At 44.8% G+C, this 25,219-nt stretch overlaps 1 protein-coding gene and 1 long non-coding RNA gene across 9 annotated transcripts in view; one reads left to right on the forward strand and one right to left on the reverse strand.

Moving 5' to 3' along the window:
- Nucleotides 1-10,241: 10,241 nt before the first annotated feature.
- Nucleotides 10,242-25,219, reverse strand: part of Slc2a9 (solute carrier family 2 member 9) — a 140,814-nt gene continuing 125,836 nt past the window's right edge. For 4 of the 8 annotated variants that reach the window (XM_031341954.1, XM_031341953.1, XM_031341955.1 and 1 more), the window contains 3 exons: nucleotides 14,706-16,530; nucleotides 13,892-14,318; nucleotides 10,249-10,401 (listed from right to left, as the gene is read on the reverse strand). In XM_031341954.1, the coding sequence (XP_031197814.1) occupies nucleotides 16,276-16,530 (255 nt within the window). In that variant the 3' untranslated portion in view covers nucleotides 10,249-10,401; nucleotides 13,892-14,318; nucleotides 14,706-16,275. Of the gene's footprint in view, nucleotides 10,402-13,891; nucleotides 14,319-14,705; nucleotides 16,531-25,219 lie in introns of all 8 variants that reach the window. The other 4 variants (XM_031341949.1, XM_031341948.1, XM_031341950.1 and 1 more) reach the window with 4 other exon arrangements.
- Nucleotides 13,376-14,362, forward strand: LOC116070525. The gene is made up of 2 exons (XR_004110447.1): nucleotides 13,376-13,508; nucleotides 14,229-14,362. It is a non-coding gene; the product is annotated as an uncharacterized LOC116070525 (long non-coding RNA).

Consider the following 25,219-nt stretch of genomic DNA (forward strand, 5'->3'; position numbering starts at 1 on the left):
GGAACACCATGCTTGGCTGTAACCTATCCAGTTTTCCTGAGAGAGCTGTACCATTGTGGATCACCTAAATGTAGTTGTCAACAACAGGATCGGATGTGTAATGATGCTCCCATGAGATGGACTCACCAAGTAACATCACAGCTATCGTTCATACTCCTGAATGCCACACAAAGATGAAGCAGTCACACATCTAAGAATATCACCCTGTTGCTAAGCTGTGCGTGAAGGTGTATCCCAGTTGGTGACACATCTGTGAAACATACAGACACCAGCAGATCTTTGGGGGAGTAGGTCCTCCCATTGCACCTGCCCGACCAGGTCATTCCTGTGCTTTGATAAGTCTCTCCACTGGGAAACCTGCCAGCGCACAGGGGGATGGTCACAGGGACCCGCTGGTCTGCGTGGCAGCTTCGGTGGGTTTGTTAAGGGGTGGCTTAGATAGAAGTAAACATATGGAAGCCCCAAAACGTTTCATCTGCTAGTGTGCTCAGTGACTGTCCATGAGGGGTTGACAGTGTGAAGATTTCCCAAACTCAGCTGATCACAGAACCCCTCTGTTTCAGGACTTCTGGCTGAGATCTCAGGGTATACTCTTTGAGAATGACTGTCTTTCTTCACAATAGAAGACAGCCTCCTTCCTGTTTCTCCAGTTGCAAATCTTATTCTATCATTCTAATGTGGACCCAGCCGGTGGGTCTTCCAGGAGTATGCTCTTCATGTGCCATGCTAGTGCCTGCTGGGGCCCCTATAGCTGATGCTCCTCCCACTGTTGGGTGACTCTTTCATCTACAGGGCCACCTGTCTCCTTCAGGAAGTCCCCTCTGAGTCTGTCTCTCAAGGTGGGTCTCCTGCCCATGCCAGCATTTGCCCCCTCTCTTGTGCTCTAAACATACAGCCCTGGCCGTGTCTCTTGTCAGGCATCATTGCCAGGGGTGTTTGCTGGGATTCCTTATCCTCAGTGCTGGCTACACACTGAATGGTTCTGATCTTCGTTTCTGAGCCAGTGGCTGGCTGGAGGGAGACAGAAGCAAGGTTTGCTGATGGGGTCTCTGATGGAGCAATGGCATAGTGGTGGTTAGTGTACTTTAGATTCCTGTCCAATTTACAAGTCACGTTCTTTTACACACGCACTCTCTCTTCCTACTATCATGGCCTGACATATAAGTATAGCTTGACACTTACAACAGAGGAATTGGAACTCTTCCACCTGTGACTTCACCGCTCTGCTCACACGTGGATGAAGCCTGCTGGACGCAGCCTCTGAGAAAGGTCTTTCACAAGGGCCTGTAGCGCAGTGCTATTGCCTGGAGCAGCCCCAGAAGCATCAGCTCTGCTTTGCATCAGATATCCATTTGCACTGTAGTCCTGGAAATGGAAAGTGTTTGTGTTAGGCTACCCAGCCTTTTTCCGGGAGGTTGAAAATGAAACTGAAAGAGGAGGCAGGCAGGGGTGAAGTGTTTCCTGTGGAGACGGATTCTCACTTGCCTTCTTGGGAAATCTTATTTATTTTTTGACTTGATGAAATATGGTAAAATATTCATCAAAGCAGGGTCTAGAGCATGCTGGGCCAAACCTAAACTCATCTCCTAGAAAGTCAGGGTGGGTCACAGACTTCAGACTCAATCTTCAGCTCTGCAAACAGGCAAATTGTTCTTGCCTTCAAGTTTCCTAATGGCGGGGGCAGAGTGACTGGGTCAGACGCTGTGTCTGCTGCTCAGCTATTCCATCTGCTAAGGCTCCCCCAGGAAGCAGGGGTGCTGTCCGGGACTGTGGCCAGGAAAACACCTGCTCAGCAGACTAAACGACAGGGTTTGCTGTGGGCATCCAGATGCCTTCTCCTATTCATGTGGAAGCACTACTGACTTCGGAGACTTTGGCCTCCAGTCCCTTGCGTGTACTGAAGCAGAGAGCAGAAGGAGAAGCAGCCTAGTTAGATGAAGAGTCAAAGAAAAGCAGAAAGACTTCAGATTGTGCTCCATCATGGCTGCATAGCTTGCTGTGACGTGTCCTCCCGTCCTCTCTTGGGATGAGTCCTTTAGAACGTTCCTTTGCTGACAATCTGACATTGAATTATTATTATCTACATTTTCCTCATTGGTTAAACCTCCTGAGCTTTAGAATTTATTCTAGGCACTTAGGAGAGAACATGATAGATTATGTATACTGCTATTACTGTTAACGGTCTCCACTTGTTCTGGATTGTGTGTTCATGATCTTCCCACTATAGCAAGCACTTATTCATGCCACATGCTCTGAAGCAGGCTCCCTGTCTAGGCTTACAGATGAAGAGAGGTCATTTTGTCCAGTTCACTTGTTATATAAGCAGACACCTGAAGCCTATGGGTAATTCTTTGACACAATTATTTTTGTGTGTTTGTACAGCTCTGTGTGTGCACACGCAAATTTGGGGCCTGTGGTCACCAGTGGGTGTCTTCCTCAGTTGACCTCTACTTAATTTTTTGAGACAGAGTCTTTCACTGATCTTGGAGAGTGCAGATTTACTTAGACCTGGTTGGCTAGCAAGCTCTAGGGATCCTTCTGTCTCTGCCTCCCCAGGACTGGGATTATAAAATATGAGTCACCATGCCCAACATATAATGTGTGTTCTGTGGATTAATCTTGGGTCTTCTTGCTCTTGCAGCAAGCCTTTGCACTGTCCAAGCCATTTTCCCAACCCATGATTCTATTTCTGTATTATTATTCTCTAACAGTCTGTGTCAATTTTTTTTTTCTGGTGCTATGACAAAATACTGGAAGCTGGGGATATTAGATACTTTTCTCCTTACTATAAACAAATATCTGACGAGCAGCACTTTAGTAGAGAAAGTGTTTATTCTGGCTTCTGGTTCAATTCATCACAGTGGAGAAAACTTTATAGCAGTCAGGGAGGCATGATGGCTGGTTCTGTTGTTTCCATAGCAGACAGCTGGGAGTGGTGAGTGTGCCTGGTCAGCATACCTTTCTAGTTTTTTTCCAGTCCCTACCTCCAGGCCATAGAATAATGCCACTTACATTCACACAGGTTTTCCCACCCCAATGGACTTAATTTATATGGTCCCTCATAGGTATCCCCCAAAGGCTTGTATCCTTAGTGATTCTGCCTTCCATCAAGTGGACAGTATGAGCCACCACCCTGGGTAATTCACAAGGGATAGGGTTTGTTTGCTCCTATTTCTGGAAGCTGATTGGGTGATTCCTTCGATTTAGCTTTGATGATGGTCTTCTGGTGGATGATGTTACAATGGTAGACGTGCCTAAAACACCAGGCATGTGGTGCATCAGGAAGTGTGTTCATTTGGGGGTGAGGGTCATTCTTTTAACCACCCACTCTTGTGAGAACTAACTAGAGTTCTAGAACTAACTAGAGAATGACATTAGTTCCTTTTAAGTATATCATGCTGTTAAGTAGCTTATCACCAGGCAGTAAGCCCTACCTCTTAAAGTATTCCTCCCAACACTGTCACCCGAACACATAAACCTTTGTGGACACACTCAAGCCACATCCCAACCATGGTGGCACCCCAACTCAAACTAAAGGCAAGATGCAGACACTTCACATGCACTATCATGTTTTTGTTTTTCTCATGACATTCATCATTGCTAGACTTTCTGTGGCCTATTTATTTACTTACTTATTCCATTTCTTTAGCATTTGAATGCCACATCCATAATGAATAGCTGGACATTGCTTAGAACAATGCTTACCACAGTGTAGGAGTATAGAGAGATTATGGGAATGAGAGGAAGGAAGCTTTTTCTTTTATGCAGTGTTGCTAGCTTTGTGGCCCTGGATATAACAATTAGTCTTAATTGTCAACTTGCCACAATCTAGAGTCACAATAAGAGATTGTCTACTCTTGGCCTCTGGGTATGTCTGGTGGCACCACTCCCTAAGCACAGGGCCCTAAGCTGTATAAACATGGAGAAACTGAGCTGAACACAAGCAAGCAAGTGAGCATGCATGCACTCATTTCTTTCTGCTCTCTTAACTGCGAATGTAACATGGCCAGAGGTTTGAAATTTGTGCCTTGACTTCCCCACAACGACAGACAGGAATCATAAGCTGAAATAAACTTTCTACCCTCAGTTGATTTTTGTCAGGGCATTGATCACAGCAACAGAAGTGAAGCTAGTACACTGAGCAAGCAGTTTTTCTGAGTCTTAGTAAATATGGCCCGTGATGCCCTACCTATGTAAAATGTGGGTTCTGGAACTCACAATAACAGACAGATTCATCCCCCTAGTGCTGGTTAAAACCTCTGAGCCCAGTTCCTGGTGAAAAAACTTACCAAAACCCACCAGTCACCGAGCATGAACCCACTAACCCATGAGCTCAAAATCCCACCAGTCCCTGAGCTTGCCCCAAGATCAGACCACAGAATCCCACTGATCCCAGGCCACCCTGGGAAATTCAGCCCTCCCCCGAAACTATATAAAGTCTGGTTCTTTGCTGCTTCTTGCCCAAGCAGAGGCAGCCACCTTCCTGTTTTTCCCTCCTAATCAATCTCTTGTGTGAGGTTTGTTGTGTGGTGTGACTGTGTGGTAGTCCTTGGCTCCTGACTGCCAGGATAGCTTTCTCTTCAGAGCTGTGACACTTCCGTAGGGGGAAGTCTTTCCCCTCACAGCTGAAACATATGCACTGTGGATTTCTCCTCAAAGCTGCAGCAGTTGTACTGGGGAAAAAATTTCCCCTCAGAGATGTAGCGCTTACACCCAGCTCAGGCGATTAATCGTATGGGCTAGGAATCTATCTATATGTAACATGAGTAGTGTACATTGGAAATCTTTGTGAGGCAGAAGGCTGGACAGTGGGTTGGCGTCTTTCATCCTGCATGGCCCCTGCGATGAGGCTTTGGGTGCCCTCAAGCAAAGGTAAGGTTTGTTATCGTTTTCTTGAGTTTCCAGGGGTTTCTGTGGCATGTGATACAGCGTGAATCCTGAGGCTTGCAGCAGAGAGGCTTTAAAGAGTTTGTTCTTACTGTCTTAGATATTGCTCCCTGAATGAGCGAGAGGCTAGGTTCCTTGGGGAACAAAACAACAAGCTAACGTAAGGAGCTCTGTGGCCTCTGCCCCAGAGGCCTTGCTGATGTCTGTGGCCTGTGCTGCTGCCCAGGGCCATGATAATGTCTGGCAGAGGGCTGTGTTGCTGTCCATGGTACCATCGCCATAGACTACGCTGAGGTCCACGGCACGTGCTGACATTGGAGGCCATGTGGATGTCCACAGTCTGTGCTGTCACCAGAAACCATATGGAGGCCCATGATCCACACCTCCCCTGATTGTAAAGGGTACTTTCATAGTTATTGACTCACAGTTGAGAGAGTCACAGAAGGCTTCTGTGATAGCTATCTCCCCACCCCACCCCCATCCCTGAAGTAACAGACTAGACAGGAAGCCATTGAAGAGAGTTCTTTAAAATTTTAATAAGTATTCTGAAGTGCAGCTCTCCACAACTGATGACTTCTGGTGGGGGTATGAGGAAGGATTCGGTTTTATTTAAGGTGCTAGCCTCTCATAGTTTGACCATGCTCCAGTAAATATAGGAGCAACACAGATTTTTGTTTTCCTGGTTTTTTTGGGGGGTTATAAAGGAGGCAGGCCTAGGAGGACTGGGAAATGAGTGTGATCAGGGTGCATTATGTGAAATTCTCAAGTAACCAATAAAAATATTATGTTGGAAAACCCAATAAATAACTAAAAACTTCCAGCAGATAGAGGTCATGAAGGTCGAGAGACATCTCCCCTTGTTTAAGACATTACTGCAGAGGTCACTGACTTATGAATGAAGTCATCTGAGACCAAACAGCCCCACATCGCCTGCATGCCTGACCGAATTTAAGGGCTAATGCATAGGTAGCAAGGGCTGTCCAGGGGAGCCTGGCCTGAGCTGTCCATCCACAGAGTTGGGAGGAGAAAATAGCTTGTTCTTTCAGGCCAGTGAGCTCTGGCGTAGCCTACTTCTCAGCAATAGATAACTGATACATCAGGTGAGAGGCGGATTTCCCACTGGGCAGCTCATCTGAGAGGAGGCAAGGCGGGAGGCCCTAGAAGCTGCAACATCGAGAAACTGCATGAGGAACAAAGAATCCAAGTAGAAAGGAGCTACCAAAAGAAGAGAGACAGAACTGCAACCCTGGCTGGATAACATCACCGAAGCCTCTGGACCAGCCAAGATAGAAGGGTATCAGATAGGAGCCTTCCTAGCCATCATGCTGGTAAAAATGCTGCCTTTCTTTTTAACCTGTTACAAGCCAGGATTCCATCATACATAACTAAAAGAACTCCAACTACTACACAATGATTTCCTAGTTATTAACAATTATTAACTACAATTGGATTCCAGCCAAATTTGACTAGGATGGCTTCTAATATCTTTACATTGGTTCCTCCTTCTTTTCCAATAATTCCCAGCTTTAAAAAAATGATTTTGTTCAGAAGACAGTTTAGGCATCATGCATTCCTTTACCTGTGCTTACCGTACACAGAGGAATGTCAGTCATCCCCAGTGCTTTACCAGGTGACACACCCTGTGTGCTTGCTTTCATCTGTGAGTCATACAGTTGAGTTGGGTTAAGTTAATATTACCAACATATCCTAATCGATTGAAATCCAAAAATATAAGGAATTAGTAATTTGTTGGCTGTCATCCAGTGGTCTCTCTAATTTGGTAATTGGAGAAATAGGTCCAATATTGTACAATCCATATTCACTTTCTGCTTATTTGTACATGACAGTGTCTTGATGGTTTCCACATAATGGTCTTAAAATCAGGCTTCTCCTATCTCAGCCTCTCTATTAGTAGGATTGTTTATTTGATGTTTTTATACTATACTATGGCTTTCAGAACAGCTTACACATTTCAAAAGTTTATACAGCCAAAAGAAACAAAGACAATTAACTTGGGAGGTGGCTTGTAAGAGAACAACAAGGAGTGAGACTGAATGCTTTGCTTGATGTTTGTAACTTTTGTATCAAGTTTGAAGAAGATGACTTTATAAGTTACTCTTTCTCTGAGATGAATGCTTTTCAAAATCACTATAGCCAATGAACCAGATTCTTACCCTCAATAATGTCTGTGCCATCCTCCAAGCAGAACCATTGTTCATTGAAACAGTTGGTGAATGACTTCATGGATAGACTATCTGAATACACACATCATCTCTTAAATGAATGTAACCTGTTTTCTGTGGGCTGAGAATGATGACAATCACTCAAGTCAAATAGCTTTGACCATAGCAGGAAATCTGTATCCAAAAATCATGCCTACAATTCATTCCTTGGTGCAGCAGAACTGTCAACTCTCAGCTTAGCTAAGATAGAGGTAAAATCCTTTGGTGATGTGAGGGTCACTGAAGTGCAGCCTTATTACAATGAACTCCATTGTCTAAAAATTGTTCATATTTTGGGCTTGTACCACAGTAATAGCCAAGATTTTAAGCTCTACTAAAAACAAAACAAAGAAACAAAAAGGCTTTATCTATTTATGTTCATTGAAAAAAATACTAGTAGCGATGTATTATTTTAAAATATACAGTTAATATATTTGGAGTTATTTCAAATTTATATTGAGACAAATGTATGTATTTTCAGTATTGCTGTAGACAAGCATCTACATAAGACTGTTCAACTGATTGTTGTTTTATATCAAACAACTTTTATAGTACTCATTTTTATTGTTACAATATTTTATAAATTCTAAAGAATATGACAAATTTAAAAAAACAAAAGGTATAAAAAAAATCTCAAGCAGGAGAAGTGAGAGCTGTGACAATGTATGGGTCCCACTTCACCCTCTGCTACACATGTGCTAACGCCTAGTGGAGGTTCAGCAGGAACATGAACATTCTTCTTCTCCTGTCTGCACAAAACCAGAATCCCCTCTGAAGTACTTCTCCCAGACTGAAAAACTCCTTGTAGACACTCTTTATGTCATCCAGACCACACAAAGAATACATTTGGCATAGGCTGAGGTTTCGTGCTGGCCAGAAAGTGCTGCATGCTTTAGCCTGCTGTAAACTCAAGAGGCTTAGAGGAATTGTTAGGTGTTTGGGCTCCAAACAGTCTCACCAGCACCCACAGGTCCTGCTGGGAGCACTCTTCTCTTTTTCCTTTTGCCTTCTCTCCAGGATCTAGCTCTTGGCTGAGAAATGGCGCACTCTCCAAATGCTGTGTGATTTAATGGGAGGAAATTTACTTGACCCCATGTACAAATTTGCCAGGAGAAGTGAATCTGATCAAGATAATTATATCTGCATCTTCGTGTAAATTACAGCAAATGCCTAAGAAAGCTGCTTGCTGGGTTGCTGTCACTCAACATGACCTCTGTTCTCTGGGGTTCACAACTGGCTAATGAGTATTCACTGGCAGCCAAAAGGAGGAGGCGGCTGATTGCAGTGCCCAACTCTCATTACTTATTCAATTAAGACACAGCATGGTGATCAGGTTTTGTCTGTCTAGACCTTTGTTTAGCCAATGATGAAAAATGTGAGGCAGTCTTGGTCCCAAGAGGTGTTTAAGAAGTGGTCTGGCCATCATGATTTTTCAGACCTCAAACACTGCTTAGCTTTATCTCCCAACATGTACCCTCAGAGCCATGGCATTTGTCCACAGAAGTTTGCCCTTCTCTGAATAGGTTATTTACTCTCTCATCCCCATGAAGCCAGTCTTCAAATCTGCTCCCACAGTTGTCTGAGGGCATTCTGGTCCTCATCTGAGATTCAGCTCAATTTCCCCACAGAGAATCGAGTTTTCTAATCATCCAGTCACACTCCTTCCCTCCCTGTTGTTCCCATCTCAGCCTCTTTACACCTAGATCAACGTTCATTCCTTTAGTAAGTGTGTAATAAGCGCTTACCAGGTCTCAGGGCTGTGGGGTTCTGAGGTGACCCTGATGTGATGACCTTAGAGTCTAACTGAGGAGGAACTCCATGAGAATAACTCACAGCAACCCTGAAGCATCAAGGAAAACATCAGCAAGAGAACATGCAGGAATGAGACAGTGAACTGAAAGAGGGTAGTAGGGATACAGAAAGCTCTGGAGTCAGGGATGCCTTGTCACACCCATGAAGGATTGATGGGTGCTACCAATGTGAAGAGAAGGAAGAAAGTCTTCAGAGAGGGAATGTTAGACAAATGCTCCTATTAATGTCCTGATCCTGTTCACCGCCTCCCCAGCTCTTGCCAGATCTCCCTACTTCCCTTCACACCCAACTTCGTGTGTATTTTTCCCCTTCTCTTCCAAACCAATTGTGCTGCCCAAATATCCCTGGATGTGTGTGTGTGATCTTCCACTGGATGGTGACTGATTTATTAGGGGCTAGACTTCCTTTCTCACCCAGCAGCTAAAAACTCCCAATAGTGCCTCAGCTAGGGGTGGGGCCTTGTGCCTCACTCATGTGCCTGTTCATGGTAAGATACGGTCTGGCTTAGACTTGCACAGGTTGTGCATGATGGCACAGCCACTGTGAGTCCATATGCTCAGCTGCCTTGCTATGCTGTCCAGAAGATGTTGTCTCCTACAGTCACTCAGTACCTCTGCTTCTTAGACTCCTTCCTTCTTCAGTGATCTGTAAACCTTTGGAGGAGAGGTATGTGGTATATATGTCCCATATAGGTCTGAGCATTCTGCTGTTTCCTACTCTCTGTACACGAGCTAGTTGTGGGTCTCTGTTGATTACCATCTACTGCAAACAAAAGCTTCTTTGATTGACGGTTGAAAGATATGTTAATCTATGGGTATACTAAGTTTAGGAATTGGTTTAATACTATGTCCATTTAGCAGGATAATAGTGATAGGTTCTTTCCTAGGGTCTATGACTTATCTATGGATTTCATCTTGTACAGTGGGTTTAAATCTAATTGATTGGTTACTCACATGGCATTTGTGCCATTATTGTTCCAGTGGCATGTCTAGACTTGTTATTTAGCTGTCTTCAGATTGTTCTCTGAAGACTCTCGCCAACAAGGTTTGAGTGCCCTCTGCCATCTTCTCTCTCCAGAGGATTTGTTTTATCCAGTTTTACATTCCTATCACCAAGTAAAGGCATATGATAGGCACCTAGCACCGGTCTGGAGACAAGAACCATCAACCCAGAGAATACTAACTCTGCATTTGTTTGGCAAAAGAACTCACAGAATTAGTAGAGACACCCAAACAGAAATAACAGTTCCTATTAGCTAGTCATTTCAGCTTAATAAATAAAACAAAAGTTAATGACTTAATCAGACACTGGAGAAATAGCTCAGCAGTTAAGAGTATGTATTACTTTTTCAGAGGACCCAGTGTGGTTCCCAGCATTCATGTTAAGTGGCTTACAACCACCTGCCACCCAGATCCAGGGATCCCATGCTTTCTTCTGGCCCTGTATGGGCAATGTCCTCAGATGCACCTCCATACATGACCTATACATGATTAAATATAATAAATACAGACATGTTTATCGATTTATTATCTGTCTATGACATTTAGATAATATATAATAAATATAATAAAAATAAAGCTGGTGGCTTAGACATCAATAACTTATCATGTCTTGTGGTTCTGTGAATCAGCTGGGTAGTTCTATTCCTCCTCTTGAGCCTATGCACACAGCTGGTTTCTGGTGGAGGGACCTCTGGATCTGGGCTCAGCTGAGACAGTTAAGGCAGCTGGACCCTCTCTTTTTGTGGCCTTTTAGTCTCAAAGGATCTAGATTAATCTTGCTCAAGTAGCACTTAGATTTTTTCATGTTTTAATTCAATTACTTTTAAAAAGATTTATTTTTATGTATTTGTGTGTTTTGCTAACATGTATGTCTGCGTACCATGTGCATTCTTGTTGCCCACCTCAGGAGGATATCAGCTCCCCTGGAACCAGAGTTACAGTTGTGAGCCACCATGTGGTGCTGGGAATCAAAACCAGGTTCTCTGGAAGAGCAGTCAGTGTTCTTAACTGCTGAGCTGCCTCTCCAGACCCTACTTAAATGTCTTTTTTACATTAAGAAATACAACCTTTTCTAATTGGGTGCATATGACAAATGTCTTTAGTTACAATTCATGCTTACTTTCTATTGTATGAAAGCCCAGCTGTGTTGAGTTGTGTGGTTACAGTGTAGCATTTAGAAAGGAGACAAAGATACGGTGATGTTAGGTAATGAGGTTGGGATAGGAGTCACAGCTGTGTTAAGTGGTGTGGTTACAGTGTAGCATTTAGAGAGAAGACAAAGAGAGGATGAGTTAGGTAATGAGGATGGAATACTGCTCACAGGTCTCATGAGTCAGGGAAGGGGACGGGAAGCCGATTTTGTTTCTAGTTTTAACTCCATCATAGTTATTTTTTTCTACTTTTTTTGGTGGTGGATATGAGAATTCAACTTTCTGGGCATTTGAGCCATTTTTGCATTTCCAAAGAATCTAGCATGTACCATTCCTTTGAAGTGCTCACATTCTCAGTGGGGGCAATTCTGGAGTATATTGGTTATAATCATTGGTGCAAGTCATCTTTTCTGAGACTTTCATGGTCAAAGGCAGTTACAAGGTCCTCACAGATCATATGAGGTCAGATACACTATGAGATATAATTTATTAAGGCCACTGCCACTGCTGCTACCTTGCCTCACATGCTCCATAGCCAGGAGGTGGCCACAGAGCAGGGTCTGATATGTGTGTGCTGCAAATGGACCAGAGTTACTTTTCTGCAGACACGATGGTCCTGGAAGTCAGTGACAGATGCTCTGAATGTGGCTGCTCTGAGCAGGAAGAATAGATCTTGGGGTATATAATATAAGCCTGATAATATTTACTTCACAGACCACCTCCAACATCACAGTCAACCATATGAAAGTCTTTCCATAGCCCCAGGACAAATGAACCCAAGCAAGCAGGAGGGCTGGGTCAGCACCATAGACAGCTCCAGCACGCTGGCAGATAGGGCACCAAGCACTAAGAAGCCATGTGCACCCGCAGGCGGCTGTGCCCCAGGGAAATAACCAGCAGTGTGTCAAAAGAATTGGATTTGCTTCATGGATTCTTATTTGCCTCGGGCACTCTCCTGTCACAACCTGTATGGATCGAGTTTCAGTTGCAAGAGAAACTAGAAATAAGAGGCGATAGAAGTCAAGATAGAATATTGAGTGTTGGAGGCAAAAGCCAGGGGTGGGGAGCTCAGGGCTGTGATAGCAGCTTAGCCCTATCTGAGTACCCTTCCTTCACCATCAACGCCAACAAATGAAGTTTGTTCCACTTGGTACTTGTCCCTACGAAGATGAAGGAACTTCAAGTACCAAGTGCTTTAACAGCACTCACTAAATCCAGCTGCCAGAAGCGGAGTCCAGCCAAATGCTAGCCTTGCCTTTCTCCACCCATGTGCTGGGTGATTGCATTATATTCTGAAGCCAGCCATTGAATAGCTGGCTAACTTTTTTTCTTTTCTCCTCTTCTTTTTCTTTCTTTTCCTGTGTGCTTGTATAAGTATGGTTGGTATTTCTGTGTGTGGGGGTGTGCAGGCGTGTGTGAATGTGCATGTGAGCATCTTGTGGATGTCTTGTCAGTCTTTACTATATTTATTTGAGGCAGGGTCTCTCACTGAACCTGGAGCTGTACTGTTTGCTTGCAAACCCCAGCAACCCTTCTGTCTCTGTCCCCTGTTCTTCTGGGTGAACAGTGCATGGCCACGTCCACCTTTTTGTGTGGGTGCTGGGATCTGAATTCAAGTTTTCACATCTACACAGCAAGAACATTCTCAGAGCTGATGCTGTAGTAGCTCTGTTCTACTTGGCCAGTTTCTATCTCCTGTACACACATACACACACACAAACACACATGTACACACACACACACACACACACACACACACACTCCCACACACACTTTTAACCTGTGTATTTTAAATATTATGCATGAACTCTTACTTAAAAACTTTCTGTGTGCCTTTATTTAGAAGCAGGCATATGGGTCTGGTCAAATTCAGATCAATAGTCCTTACCCTGGCTTTGTGGGTGGTGACTCCACTTCCATTTCATTGGGAAGTCTTTGCCATTCTTTCAGTCCACCCTGTGTGTACACCTTGGAACTGGACTGGGTCTGTGCTGGGGTCTACAAGTATTTTGATTTTCAAATTCCCTCTGGTCATCTTCATGCTGGTGCAAACCCAGAATATCATTTGCAAGTTTAGGGTGTCCCTGTCTTCAGCTGTCTCTTTATGCCCCACCTCCCTCTGTCACCCTACATTCTTCTCTTTTGGTTAGAAATGCAAGGTTTTTTTTTTTCCCTCACTACTGTGTTATAATATACATGAGCTTGGATCTGAAGGAAAGAGGCCATAGGAGGAGAGAGAGGAGAGGGGTAGGGGCAGAGAGGCAGCGAGGCAGCAAGAGTGATGGAATAATGGGCATTCCCTTCTGTGTACTGCCTGGAACATAGAGGCCCATTTCCCCATCAGTGAGAAGCATTTTCTTTAAGTGCCTATGCAGTTATGACTGTCAGCTCCAGGCAGGGCCCTCTTTCCTTCTGTCACCCTGAATGGAGGAACGGTTGGTTTCTTGCAGAGCTTCTCTTTTGGTTACCCATTCTGTGGTTTTGGACATTGCTGTCTTAGAACCTAAGCTGTGCATGGGGGAGGGGAAGGTGCAGGGACTCATGGCTGCATGAACTGTTCTTCCAGTTTAAATCCCACCTTCAGTTTACCTGCTTTCTTAACAAGTCTGTGTGTGTTTATATTGAGATTCTGTCCCGGCTTTTAGTTATATTAGCCAGAGAGACATGACTTAGTGTGTGTACTTTAGCACCAGAAGCTGAAAGAATTATCTTTATTTCAGGGACTTTAAGAGGAGGAAATGCCTTGTTAAAACCTTCTGTTTATTTTTATTTGAAAGCAGGAAGTTGGTCTGGTTAAATTAAGATCAGAAGTCCTTACCCTGTCTTTGTGGGTAGTGAGTCCACTTCAGTTTCATTTGGAAGTCTCTGTTCTGTTTTTTCAGGTCTCCTTGTGTATGTGCCTGGGAACTGTGTTGGGCCTGTGCTGGGGTCTGTATGCATTTGCTTGAGATAAGGAAATAGACGAAATGGATTGACAAGGTTCTCACACCTAGAGCTTGTGTGGGAATCAGAGGGTGAGACTGACAGCCAAGCTTCTCTTGGTGACCGTGCAAGGATGTAGAGCACAAATGGCCACGGTTACCCAGCAAAAACTTTGGCCCACAGGCCTTCAGGGTGCACCTGACTCTGACTTTTGGATCTCCATTTTCTTCTAGGATACAAGAAACAGCTTCCTATGTAGAGAAGTCTCTGCAGCGGATACCAGAGTGTGAACAGAAGTCTTCAGAGTTCATATGATGTATTTGCTTTAATATCAAGTGGGGAAAAATAAGAGATAAGAGAAAGATGATTGTAATCGTGCTTTGTGTATTCTGTGCTTGCAAGTGGATTAATAATGGGCAGGAAATGGATAGGGCTGTATGTGAAAAGTGAAACAATGAAGTGAGGGAGATGATCAGTTTTATTATGAGTTTCATTTTTTTTTTCAAAATGCCCTTAGTGTGGCTTCACTATAATTTCAAATATAAGAACATAGTAATAATTGCTGGCCTCTGGCCTCATGGTCACTGGCCCTGGGTCTGCTCTATCTCTTGTCCAGGAAAGCATTCCTCTTTCTTCACTAAGTTTCCATCTGTTCCTACTACGTGTCCCCACACCACTGTCCACCCCCCACCGATGGTGCTTCACCTCACCGTTAGTGCTTTGATGGTGCATCTCTGTCAGACATGAGAGTGTGAAGGTCAGAGCCGTGTGTTTCCTTGCCCATGGATCTGTCTTCAGTACTCAGTCAAGGCAGAATAGTGATTGACTAATAAATATTTATTGACATAATACTTAAATCTCCAAGTGAATGGCAGCTTTCAAATGTTATGATTTCTGTTTTGCAATTACTTGGTTCCCTTGGTGACAGGCCCCTGTCAAATCTATATGTTGCATTTTCTCTATACCAACACACTGTGTTCAAACCAGTGCTGGATGGCATGGTTCACAGAGAGCTGGGAATGCACCAAGAAGAGGCCCAAGATGGAGAGTGTCCAATGGGGAGGGAGAAGTCAGAACACAGGTTTGGGTTAAGGCCCTCCTTGTCCACAACCATCAGGAAAACAGCAGGGTTGCCTGCTCTGGAGATTTCCTCTCCAGGAACCACATACCCTCTGAGCCATCCTAAACTTAAACCCGCCAATGTCAGCTGAAGTACCTGCCACTTGCTTATGACATTTGTCATACATACTTTGTTTCGGAGGCAGAAGAAGGGATTCAGCCAAACATGACAAAATGCAAGTTGCCCCAACCAGATGCCCACTCAAACACCATCCTTTAGAACCACCTCTTTGACTTTCTAAACAACCGTTGAGACAGGTGATCCCCGCCGCCCCAGCCTTCACCTGAGCACTGGGAGTGATGCCGAGTGTCTTTCTAGCCACTTTGTTACCTCTGAAGATGACTCTCCTTCACCTTGCCAACACAAGGCTCAGGAACTAAAGCTGTCATTCCTACATCCAGGACAGACATCGTCAGTCAATCTCAGTGTTCTTTCCCGTCCAACCTAGGTTTAGTCTCAGAATCATTCTCAGTGCTCAGAGCCCACCTTGCAGTCTCTGCCCCCAGGTACCACAAAGTTCTTTTTCGTATGATTTGTTGATCCTCTGTGTGCTCTTTGATGATCCTCTGTGTGCTCTTTGTAACAGTCTGAATTAAAGACAGCCTGGTATCCTTGAGCGCTGAGGACTGAGCCTATTATCTTGGTAGGATCAGCAGCATGGTGGGTCGGTATGAAGTGTTCCTAAGCCTCAGGTCCACAGCGCAGAGCCAAAGATCAGCAACAGGTGTTGGTTAGTGGGACAAAGAATCTTCCCATGGAATTCAGAATGTCTTCCAAGGTCTGGGGGCCTGGAGGCTAGAGGCTGAGAGGAGGTCAGGGTTGCTTAGCAACAACACAGCTGAGACAAGCCCCAGGCTGCCATTCCTAGTACAATGAGTGCCCAGATGGCTTTCCTACAAGAAGGCAACCTGTTCCTTTTCCCCAAACTTTATTTCAAAACTATGGGCTCAGTCATGAGGAAGATAGCTTTTGGTCTGTATAGTATGCTGAGTGTGGCAAACCTAGGAATGCTTCCAGGGGAGTTCGGACATGCAGCTGTGAGGTTCGATTCCCACAGGTCTCTTCCTAACTCCCCAGTATAAGAGTCTCACATGGCTTGGGTCACCTGAAGCCTTGTAAGTGTTTGGAAAATCTTGGGTTACTGTTGCAAGAACACACATTTAGACAATTTTGTTTTTGCCATAGCTGTCCAGCGTGGAGGATGGATCTGGCTCAGTCTGGCTGTTGGCCTTCTCCTCTGCCATGGCTGAGTCAGCCTTCACCTCTGGGGGGTGAGCCTTGTTCCTCTTGGCGAATGCCTGGCTGATTTCTGCATGGGTTCTGTTCTTGGTCTCCGGGAGGACAAAATAGAAGTAGATAGCACCGGCGATACATATTGTGGCAAAGACGAGGAAGCAGTAGGAGTCCAGGCTTTTCTGTGGAAAGGGAGAAACAAAAATAGCCAGTAAACAGTTAGCAAACTAGCTAGCTGGTTGTAAAGCCACGCTGTAAGATTCTCCTCTGCAGCGAGCACTGGCTGCTGGCGCAGCAAGAGGCAGATGGGGCCACACAGCACTAGCTAGTCTCAGAGAAAGCAGGGACAAGTCAGTTTCCCACCATGATCACGATAAGGGGGAAAACAGTCTTCATTGTACTGCACTTTGTATTTCAAAGTAGGCATTGAAAAACTGACCATTAAGAGAAGAAAATGTATTCCTCGATGAATATTATCTTAGTTTTATTTTAGCATTCATTACATTCTTCCCCCTCCCATGAGACAACTAGAAAGCCTCAGTTTGTAAGAAAAACATGGATCACGGTATCAAGGATATATGTGTTTCTTCCACTCCTGATGTGCACAAAATCTACCTCATTAACTGGTCCAGCCTTGCACAGAAAAGAAAAACTAAAAGATAGATGTTGGATGTAGTCACCGTTGCTTGTGTCGTGATTAGAACTCAGTGGGATTCTGGGATTCCAAGGGACTCTTGTGCTTCTGTGGCTCATGGCACAAAGCATAGCTTTTAGCAAAGGTTTGTTCAATAAACAACTCTCGGCTGAGGGTAGGGCTCCTGAGCAAGCATCAGGAGCTGAATTCAAATCCCTAGCATTCCTATCACCTATCTCCACAAAGCTCAAGTCCAAGTGGATCAAAGATCTCCACAGAAAACCAGATACATTGAGACTAATAGAAAAGAAAATGGGGAAGAGCCTAGAGCACATAGGCACAGGGGAAATTTTCCTGAACAGAACACCAATAGCTCATGCTCTAAGATCAAGAATTGATAAATGGGACCTCATAAAATTACAAAACTTCTGTAAGGCAAAGAACACTGTTAATAGGACAAAATGGCAACCAACAGATTGGGAAAAGATCTTTACCAATCCTATATCCAATAGAGGGCTAATATCCAATATATAGAAAGAACTCAAGAAGTTAGACTCCAGAGAATCAAATAACCCTATTAAAAATGGGGTACAGAGCTAAACAAAGAATTCTAACTGAAGAATACTGAATGCACGAGAAGCATCTAAAGAAATGTTCAATATTCTTAGTCATCAGAGAAATGCAAATTAAAACAACCCTGAGATTCCACCTCACCCCAGTCAGAGTGGCTAAGATCAAAAACTCAGGTGACAGCAGATGCTGTCCAGGTTGTGGAGAAAGAGGAACACTCCTTCATTGCTGGTGGGATTGCAAGCTGGTACAACTACTATGGAAATCAGTTTGACTGTTCCTCAGGAAATTGGAATTAGTACTACCTGAGGACCCAGCTATACCACTCCTGAGCATATACCCAGAAGATGCTCCAACATGTAATAAGGACACATGTTCCACTATGTTCATAGCAGCCTTATTTATAATAGCCAGAAACTGGAAACAACCCAGATGTCCCTCAACAGAGGAATGGATACAGAAAATGTGGTACATCTACACAATGGAGTACTATTCAACTATTAAAAACAATGAATTTATGAAATTCTTAGGGAAATGGATGGATATGGAGAATATTATCCTGAGTGAGTTAACTCAGTCACAAAAGAACACACATGGCATGCACTCTCTGATAAGTGGATATTAGCTCAGAAGCTCGGAATACCCAAAATACAATCCACAAACCACAAGAAACTCAAGAAGAAGAAAGACCAAAGTATAGATACTTTGTTCCTTCTTAAAAGGGGGAACAAATACCCATGGAAGGAGTTTCAGAGACAAAGTGTGGAGCAGAGACTGAAGGAAGGACAATTCAGAGACTGCTCTATCTGGGAATCCTTCCTATATTCAATCATCAAATCCAGACACTATTGTGGATGCTAGCAAGTGCTGGTTTACAGGAGCCTGATATAGCTGTCTCCTGAGAGGCTCTGACAGTACCCGACTAATACAGAAATAGAGGCACACAGCCATCCATTGGACTGAGTACAGGGTCCCCAGTGAAGGAGTTAGAGAAAAGACCCAAGGAGCTGAAGGGGTTTGCAGCCCCTTAGGACGAACAACATTATAAACTAGTATCCTCAGAGCTCCCAGGGACTAAAACTCCAACTGAAGAGTACACATGGGGGAAACTCATGGCTCCAGCAGCATATGTATAGCAGAGGATGGCCTAGTTGGTCATCAAGGGCAGGGGAGGCCCTTGGTCCTGTGAAGGTTCTATTCCCCAGTGTAGGAGAATGCCAGGGCCAGGAAGTAGGAGAGGATGGGTTGGTGAGCAGGAATTGGGGGAGGAAACAGGGTGTGTTTTTTGTTTTTGTTTTTGATATTTTTTTCAGAGAGGTAACCAGGAAGGGAGATATCATTTGAAATGTAAATAAAGAAAACATCTAATTAAAAAAAAAAAACAAAAAACCAAATCCCTAGCACTCATGTAAAAAGGCAGGTATGGCTGCACATTAATCCTGCCTGTGACCCCAGCACTGGGGGTGGGAGCAGGGACAGGGTGGGGCTGGCTGGCTGTAAGACACACATCTGTAATACCAGGAGGACCCTAAATTCATGGTCATTCTTGACTTCACAAGTAGTTCAAACCAACTTTTGGATATATGAAAGCCTGTTTCCTCACCCCTCAAAGGCTTCCTTGTTACAGCTGCCAGACTTGACTCCTTCATTCCTACAAACATCTACTGATAAAAGGCAAGGTGACAGTGGTTTTTGAGTGGCACTTCCCAAGAAGTAATGCCAGAGACTTCCGCAATTCCATTTATTCTGATTGAAAACGAGTTTACAGTATGTAAGAGCCTAGGCACTCATACATTCCTTGACCCTCTGATCAAACACATTTAGACTTATGGTGTCTCTGTGTAAAACAAAGACATCAGATCCATAGGGCTGTTGTAAAGAATAATTGAAAGCACTGTGGGTGGTGAAGGGCACCTTGCTCTAATGGTGGTGCCTTGTTTGTCCACAGAGAGTCTGTGAGTCATGAAGAGGAAAGGGGAGATTCAGTGGTCCGGCTGTCAGAGAGTCTGTGCCAACAGAGAAGATGAGCCACCTTAGAAAGAATTTCAAACCACCCAGTGTTAACTTTCTTTTTTGAAGTGTGATGATGTTCACCTTCATGTCACTTTGTGATGAAATGGGATGAACCCTGTGGTCCGCATCCCTGTGTGCAGGCTGACTCTATACCTGGGCTGTCTGAGAAATGGCAGAGTCTTGTGGTTTGCTGCTGCTAAGGGGCCCCACCTCTCTGCAGGCCTTGGCTAAGCGAGTCACCTACAGCCAGGAGGGCTCCTCTAGCCAGCCATCTTCACTCACGGATCCAGCAGGGACATCACCTTTGGTACAGCCTGCACCTGAGACTCATCACCACTCCGATGGCTACCCTATTGCTGGGAGCCTTCGTGATGCTCTGCCTGGATCACTGGATAGTTTTCCCTCTGAGTTCCCCCTATCTCTCTTAGTGCCCTGGATTATTTCCAGGAGAGAAGCCATCACGAATGGGAAGCAAAGGGTACTTTGCTTGCCACTGTTCTATTTAAAATTCACCCTCATGTCCAAAGTCACTGTAGGTGAAGCCAAAGTTTTTCCCACAATGACCTCTTAACCCCTTCCCATGGCTAACATCTCTCTGGAGGCATTTCCTTTCTTTCTGTGTTCCAGCTTTAGCTCCCTGATTGTTGTTCTTAATATCATGCCCAGGGGCCTTTTCACATGCCATGGTCTGTCTTTCTGGCATGGCCTTCAAAGACACCTGCGCATCCTGCTCTCTCCTCTCACCATCTCTGTCTCCAGGTCCTTCCTTACAGAGATCCTCTCTAACTTTCATTTTGAGACCTCCCAGGCCTGATTTGGCTGCTCTCCAATCTCTCATCTCATCATGATGCAGCAGTAGAGCACAGAACTGCCTGTTAATTAAGTCTCTCCTCACTGCCTTAAGCTTTATGAAGGATACACTGTTAGCTTTCCTTACTTGGTAAGGTTTGTGGTCCGCATCCCTGTGTGCAGGCTGACTCTACACTTGTCTTTTCCTGTATCCTCAGAATGCAGGGAGTGGTGGATAGACAGAAGGCCAGCAGTGGATGCTTACTGCATACATGGGTGCTCTGAGGCTTTCTACCCTGCCCAGGGCGCTCCTGGAGCTCCCAGGGCTTTCTCTACTTCCCTGAGCTGCTGTATGCTTGGCTTCATTTCCCAAAGGACCACGAGGTCACTGGAATATTCTGTTTAACAGAATCCACAGCATCTGCAGCATCTAGAGAAAGGACACTTGTGTCCTTCCTTGTGAGTCTCAGAGAAAAAAGTGTAGGAGAAAGGGGGTAAGAGGCACCATCTCTTGGGCGCTGAGTCTGTGGTGGACACCCAGATGAAAAGCACTGATGAGGTCTCTGATACAGTTCTGCAAACCACCATGTTGGGGCTAAATCCTTTCTGGGGTGATTAAATCATGAAGGTGGACCCATCACAAAGGGGAAGGAAACTAGACAGACTCTTCTCACCCATCAACCTTCTCTCTTTCTTTCTTTCTTTCTTTCTTTCTTTCTTTCTTTCTTTCTTTCTTTCTTTTTTCAGTTTTTTTTTTTTTTTGAGACAGGGTTTCTCTGTGTAGCCCTGGCTGTCCTGGAACTCACTCTGTAGATCAGGCTGGCCTTGAACTCAGAAATCTGCCTGCCTCTGCCTCTGAAGTGCTGGATTAAAGGCGTGTGCCACCATTGCCCAGCTAACACTTCAACCTTCTTCCACATGTGAAGACACTGAGAGACACCATCTTGGAAGCAGAAAATAACCTCCACCAAATCCACCAACACCTTAATCTCTGTGTTAGCCAACCAAGAACTACCTATATTCCAGAACCAGATTCCTCCCCACTTTCAATGGCTCAGTGCTAATGATCCGTCATCACTAAAGACCACTGTCATGTATTTTCCCTATGCACATTCTCCATACCTTCTATAAAGCCTGCACCATCAGGACCTGCATTTTCCCCCTCCCCCGTTTTCCATCTCCACTCAGAGGTGGCCTTTGTATCTGAATAAATCACTTGTGTGATGTCTGCTGCATAGTGTGGTATGAGTTTTGTGGCATTCCTTGCCCTAATCATCGAGGTACTCTTTTACTGCAAAACCTTTTCCCTCAGACTTCCAGACTCATAAAGATAACCTGCCAGTGGCATTTCATGATAGCAGCATATATCCAGGAGAGCCCTTCTCCCCGAGAGTACTTCCCTAAGGGGGTATGGAGCTATGGCAGACATGCTTGCTCACCACTCTCTTACCATGTCCTGTTGTAGAAAGTTACAGTACCAATCACTGACTCTGCAGGAGGAGGATGTTACAGGCCGGGTTAGGAGAGGATGGAAGGAGCTTAAGCAAATGAGGGTTTACTAGGCCTAGTTGTGGAGCCAGATCTTCCAGGACATTCATGGGCCTATGTAGTTCCTCTTTACAGATGATAAAAACCAAGTTGGAGTCAGGTTGTTGCTGGAGTTGTTAGGGTCAGAGCCTGGTACCTGGCAATCCTAGTTAGCTAGGCTCGACTGCCCATCCATAATACGCAACTCAGAGGCAAGTGATGGTTAAAAATAGATGGAAGAGATATATCATTGCGGGCACATTGGGAAAAGGAACACATAGTGATGTCCAGTGAGCCTCAAGCCAACTGCTTAGGTTGTGATGTGAGGTTTAGGTTTAAACAGAAGGCAAGAGGTATGCATAACTAAGCAGTCTTGGTCAACATGTCGCCCCACCCATCACTGGTCTATCATTGCCCTGGCTTCAGCTCCTCCTGCAAGTTGGTCTGTACTCAGTGAAATCTCCTTCCTTGAAACATAACTTCAACCTTTCTGTCTAATCAGTGTTCTATGGCTGTGAAGGGACACCATGACCAAAGCAAGTCTCATAAAGACAAACATTTAGTTGGGGCTGGCTTACAATTTTATAGGTTCAGTCCATTATCATCATGGTGGGAAGCATGGCAGCATGCAGGCAGGCATGGTGCTGAAGATGGAGCTGAGAGTTAGACATTTTGATCCAGAGGCAGCAGAAAGAGATTGTCACACTAGGCCTAGCGTGAACATGTGAGAACTCAAAGCCTGCCCCCACAGTGACATACTTCCTCCAACAAGGCCATACCTACTTCACAGTGAGACACCTCCTCCAACAAGGCCACTTCTCCTAATAATGACACTCCCTATGGGCCAAGCATTCAAACATGTGAGTCTAAGGGGATCATATCTATTCAAACCTTTTCTTTTTGATCACGCTATTCCTTTCAGTACATTGGCTGCTTCAATGGTGATAATGGGTGGGACACAAGTGTTTCTCTTTAGAGTATCTTCACTCCTGCCTGGACAATTTGCATTATTTGTCAAGTTCCTATTGCTAGAAGAGGGCAGGGCTAGACTGAAAACTCATCACAATGCTCCTCCCTAAAGCTGCCTTGCCTCTTGTTGGATCCTGGCCTGGACTGAGGACAAGGCCGGACAAAGGCAATGATAACATTAACAACTGCTTTCTGATTGCTACCTGTTTTGGGAATTATTGACTAGCTATGCTCACCTATGGCATGATTTTACAAATGAGGTGGCTAAGCAGTGACATTGGGCTGTGTAGCAGTTAAGACCTCAGCTCATGGAACCTGATGGAGGAAGTGGAGCCTGACTTGGGGTGGATACTTAGCTGTCCCACTCTGGGGAAAGCAATCACTCCTCTTTATGAACCCCGTTCCATCTCTCAGGAGTGCTGCTAGACACAGTTACATCCCTTCTGAAAATACACCTTTTATGTCACCAGATAGCTATGAAAGTAATCCAGAGAGGAAAATTTCATCTCATAATACAGTAGAATGTTAAATTATGCTAAAAATACAAGGTAATTTTGGAAAAATACTACTTTTAGGAAAAGGTCCTATAAATTAAGGAAAATTCTTAGCTTTTTTTTCCTACTCCTGTGAATCAGAGCAGCGAGGGGGTAACTGCGTCCCAGAGCAAGGAAAAGAGAAGTGCGGGTTAGGAATGCAGACTCCGGCTCCCACTGAGTGGGCTTAGGGGTTGCTTTGTAGTTGGTGTGGTGGGTGGGTTCAGAGGAGGGGGTGGCATCGCCCTAAATACATGGCCACAAAACCCCAATGTGCTCTGGAGGTGGTAAAATTATAACCTGAAAAAATTCTGGGTTAGGTTTAGAAGTAGCTATTCAATTCCTTTATCAAAAGCAAAAAGGTGCTCTGAGCTGAAATGATTCACTTCTGCCACAATAGTCTACGTGTTTGGAAAGAAGTGGCCAGAAATCATGTCTGTACTTAGGAAGTACCCGTCCATCCTTCACACTGGGTTCAGCCTGGTCCTCCGTGACAGCAAAAACCCCTATGATGTTCTGCTGCTTGTGTGGTGCTGGATCTCAGATGAGCTCCCTACATCCGGGGACACATGTTAGTCTTTGGGGTTTCAAGAACTCATCATAGCATCTGATGTAGATTATTGCTTCTAGAAGATCCTGGTGTTTCTCTGTCTGGCTGCTTATGCCCTGGAAGTGTTGGTATTCTACTCCTTCCCTCCCTCCCTCCCTCCCTCTCTCCCTCCCTCCCTTTCTCACTTCTTCCCTCCCTCTCTCCCTCCCTCACTTCTTCCCTCCCTCCCTTCCAGCCCTTTCTTTCCCCTCCTCTTTCCTCTTTTTCCCAGTCTAGGATATCAGGGCAGATAACACTTTTCAGTAGTCACAATGACAACAAGCTTTGCTGTAGGTCCTATACAGACACCATGCAGATGGAAGTCTGAGTCTCTCGAGAAGCCAGCTGCAAAACTCAGGCACTGCTCTTATTTCAAAGACAAGACAGTGACAGTCATCAGAGAAAGTTAGCATTACTCTGCCCCTGAGGGGCATGGGCAGAATTCAAGGCCACTTTGTTTGACTCTAAACATTGACTCTACTTAATTAATCCAGAAGGTTTGCTAACACACTGCCTGGTAGGAAGACCAAGACCAGCAACCATCAGAATAAACAGTGTTGTGGGTCCTGCCTTAAGCTGGGGTTTGAGGCAAGAAGGTTGTGTAGGACATGATGGGGGTGTGGTAGTGACTGGTAACTCTCTCAGGTTGCTTGGGACTGATCAATATTTTAAGATATGGACTGTCTGGGATAGCTTTGAGCAAACATCCTAGGGTATGTTGGTCGTCATAGAAAGGACAGGCATTGCCTGTCAACTTTTTTCTCCCAAAGGCACACTGAAATCCTAGGTCCTGATCCCTATGAATGTGCCAATACTTAAGGACAGTCTTTCCAGGTGTGATAAAGGTACTATGAAGTCTGCTCAGTCAGAAGAGAGCATCTCCACTAGGGAGCTGCCTCATACTCCTCATCTCGGCCTCCTCTCCCTGCTTGCCCCAGATCTTACCACAGGATGCCTGATAAACCACAGCTACCAGATCTCCTTGCTCAATTCTCACACTCCAGTACAGCCTCTGAATATCTAAAAAGATGTATTCCAGAAACACCCATATGTGGTTCCATGTGTTCCCACTGCCTTCCGTCCTTTATGGGTTACCAGATGTCTGTGGGTGCTCAGCCTTGGTAATGTGCTCAGAAAATTTGCACTGTTCTGACATACGCTGGTAAATCCACCCCCTCCACACTGCATCAGAATGTGTGACGGGTGGAAGACTCCAGCACCCACCAGGTATCCTAAACTCCTAGATG

The sequence above is a fragment of the Mastomys coucha genome, unplaced genomic scaffold (genome assembly GCF_008632895.1).
Source record: "Mastomys coucha isolate ucsf_1 unplaced genomic scaffold, UCSF_Mcou_1 pScaffold22, whole genome shotgun sequence".
Taxonomy (NCBI): Eukaryota; Metazoa; Chordata; class Mammalia; order Rodentia; family Muridae; genus Mastomys; species Mastomys coucha.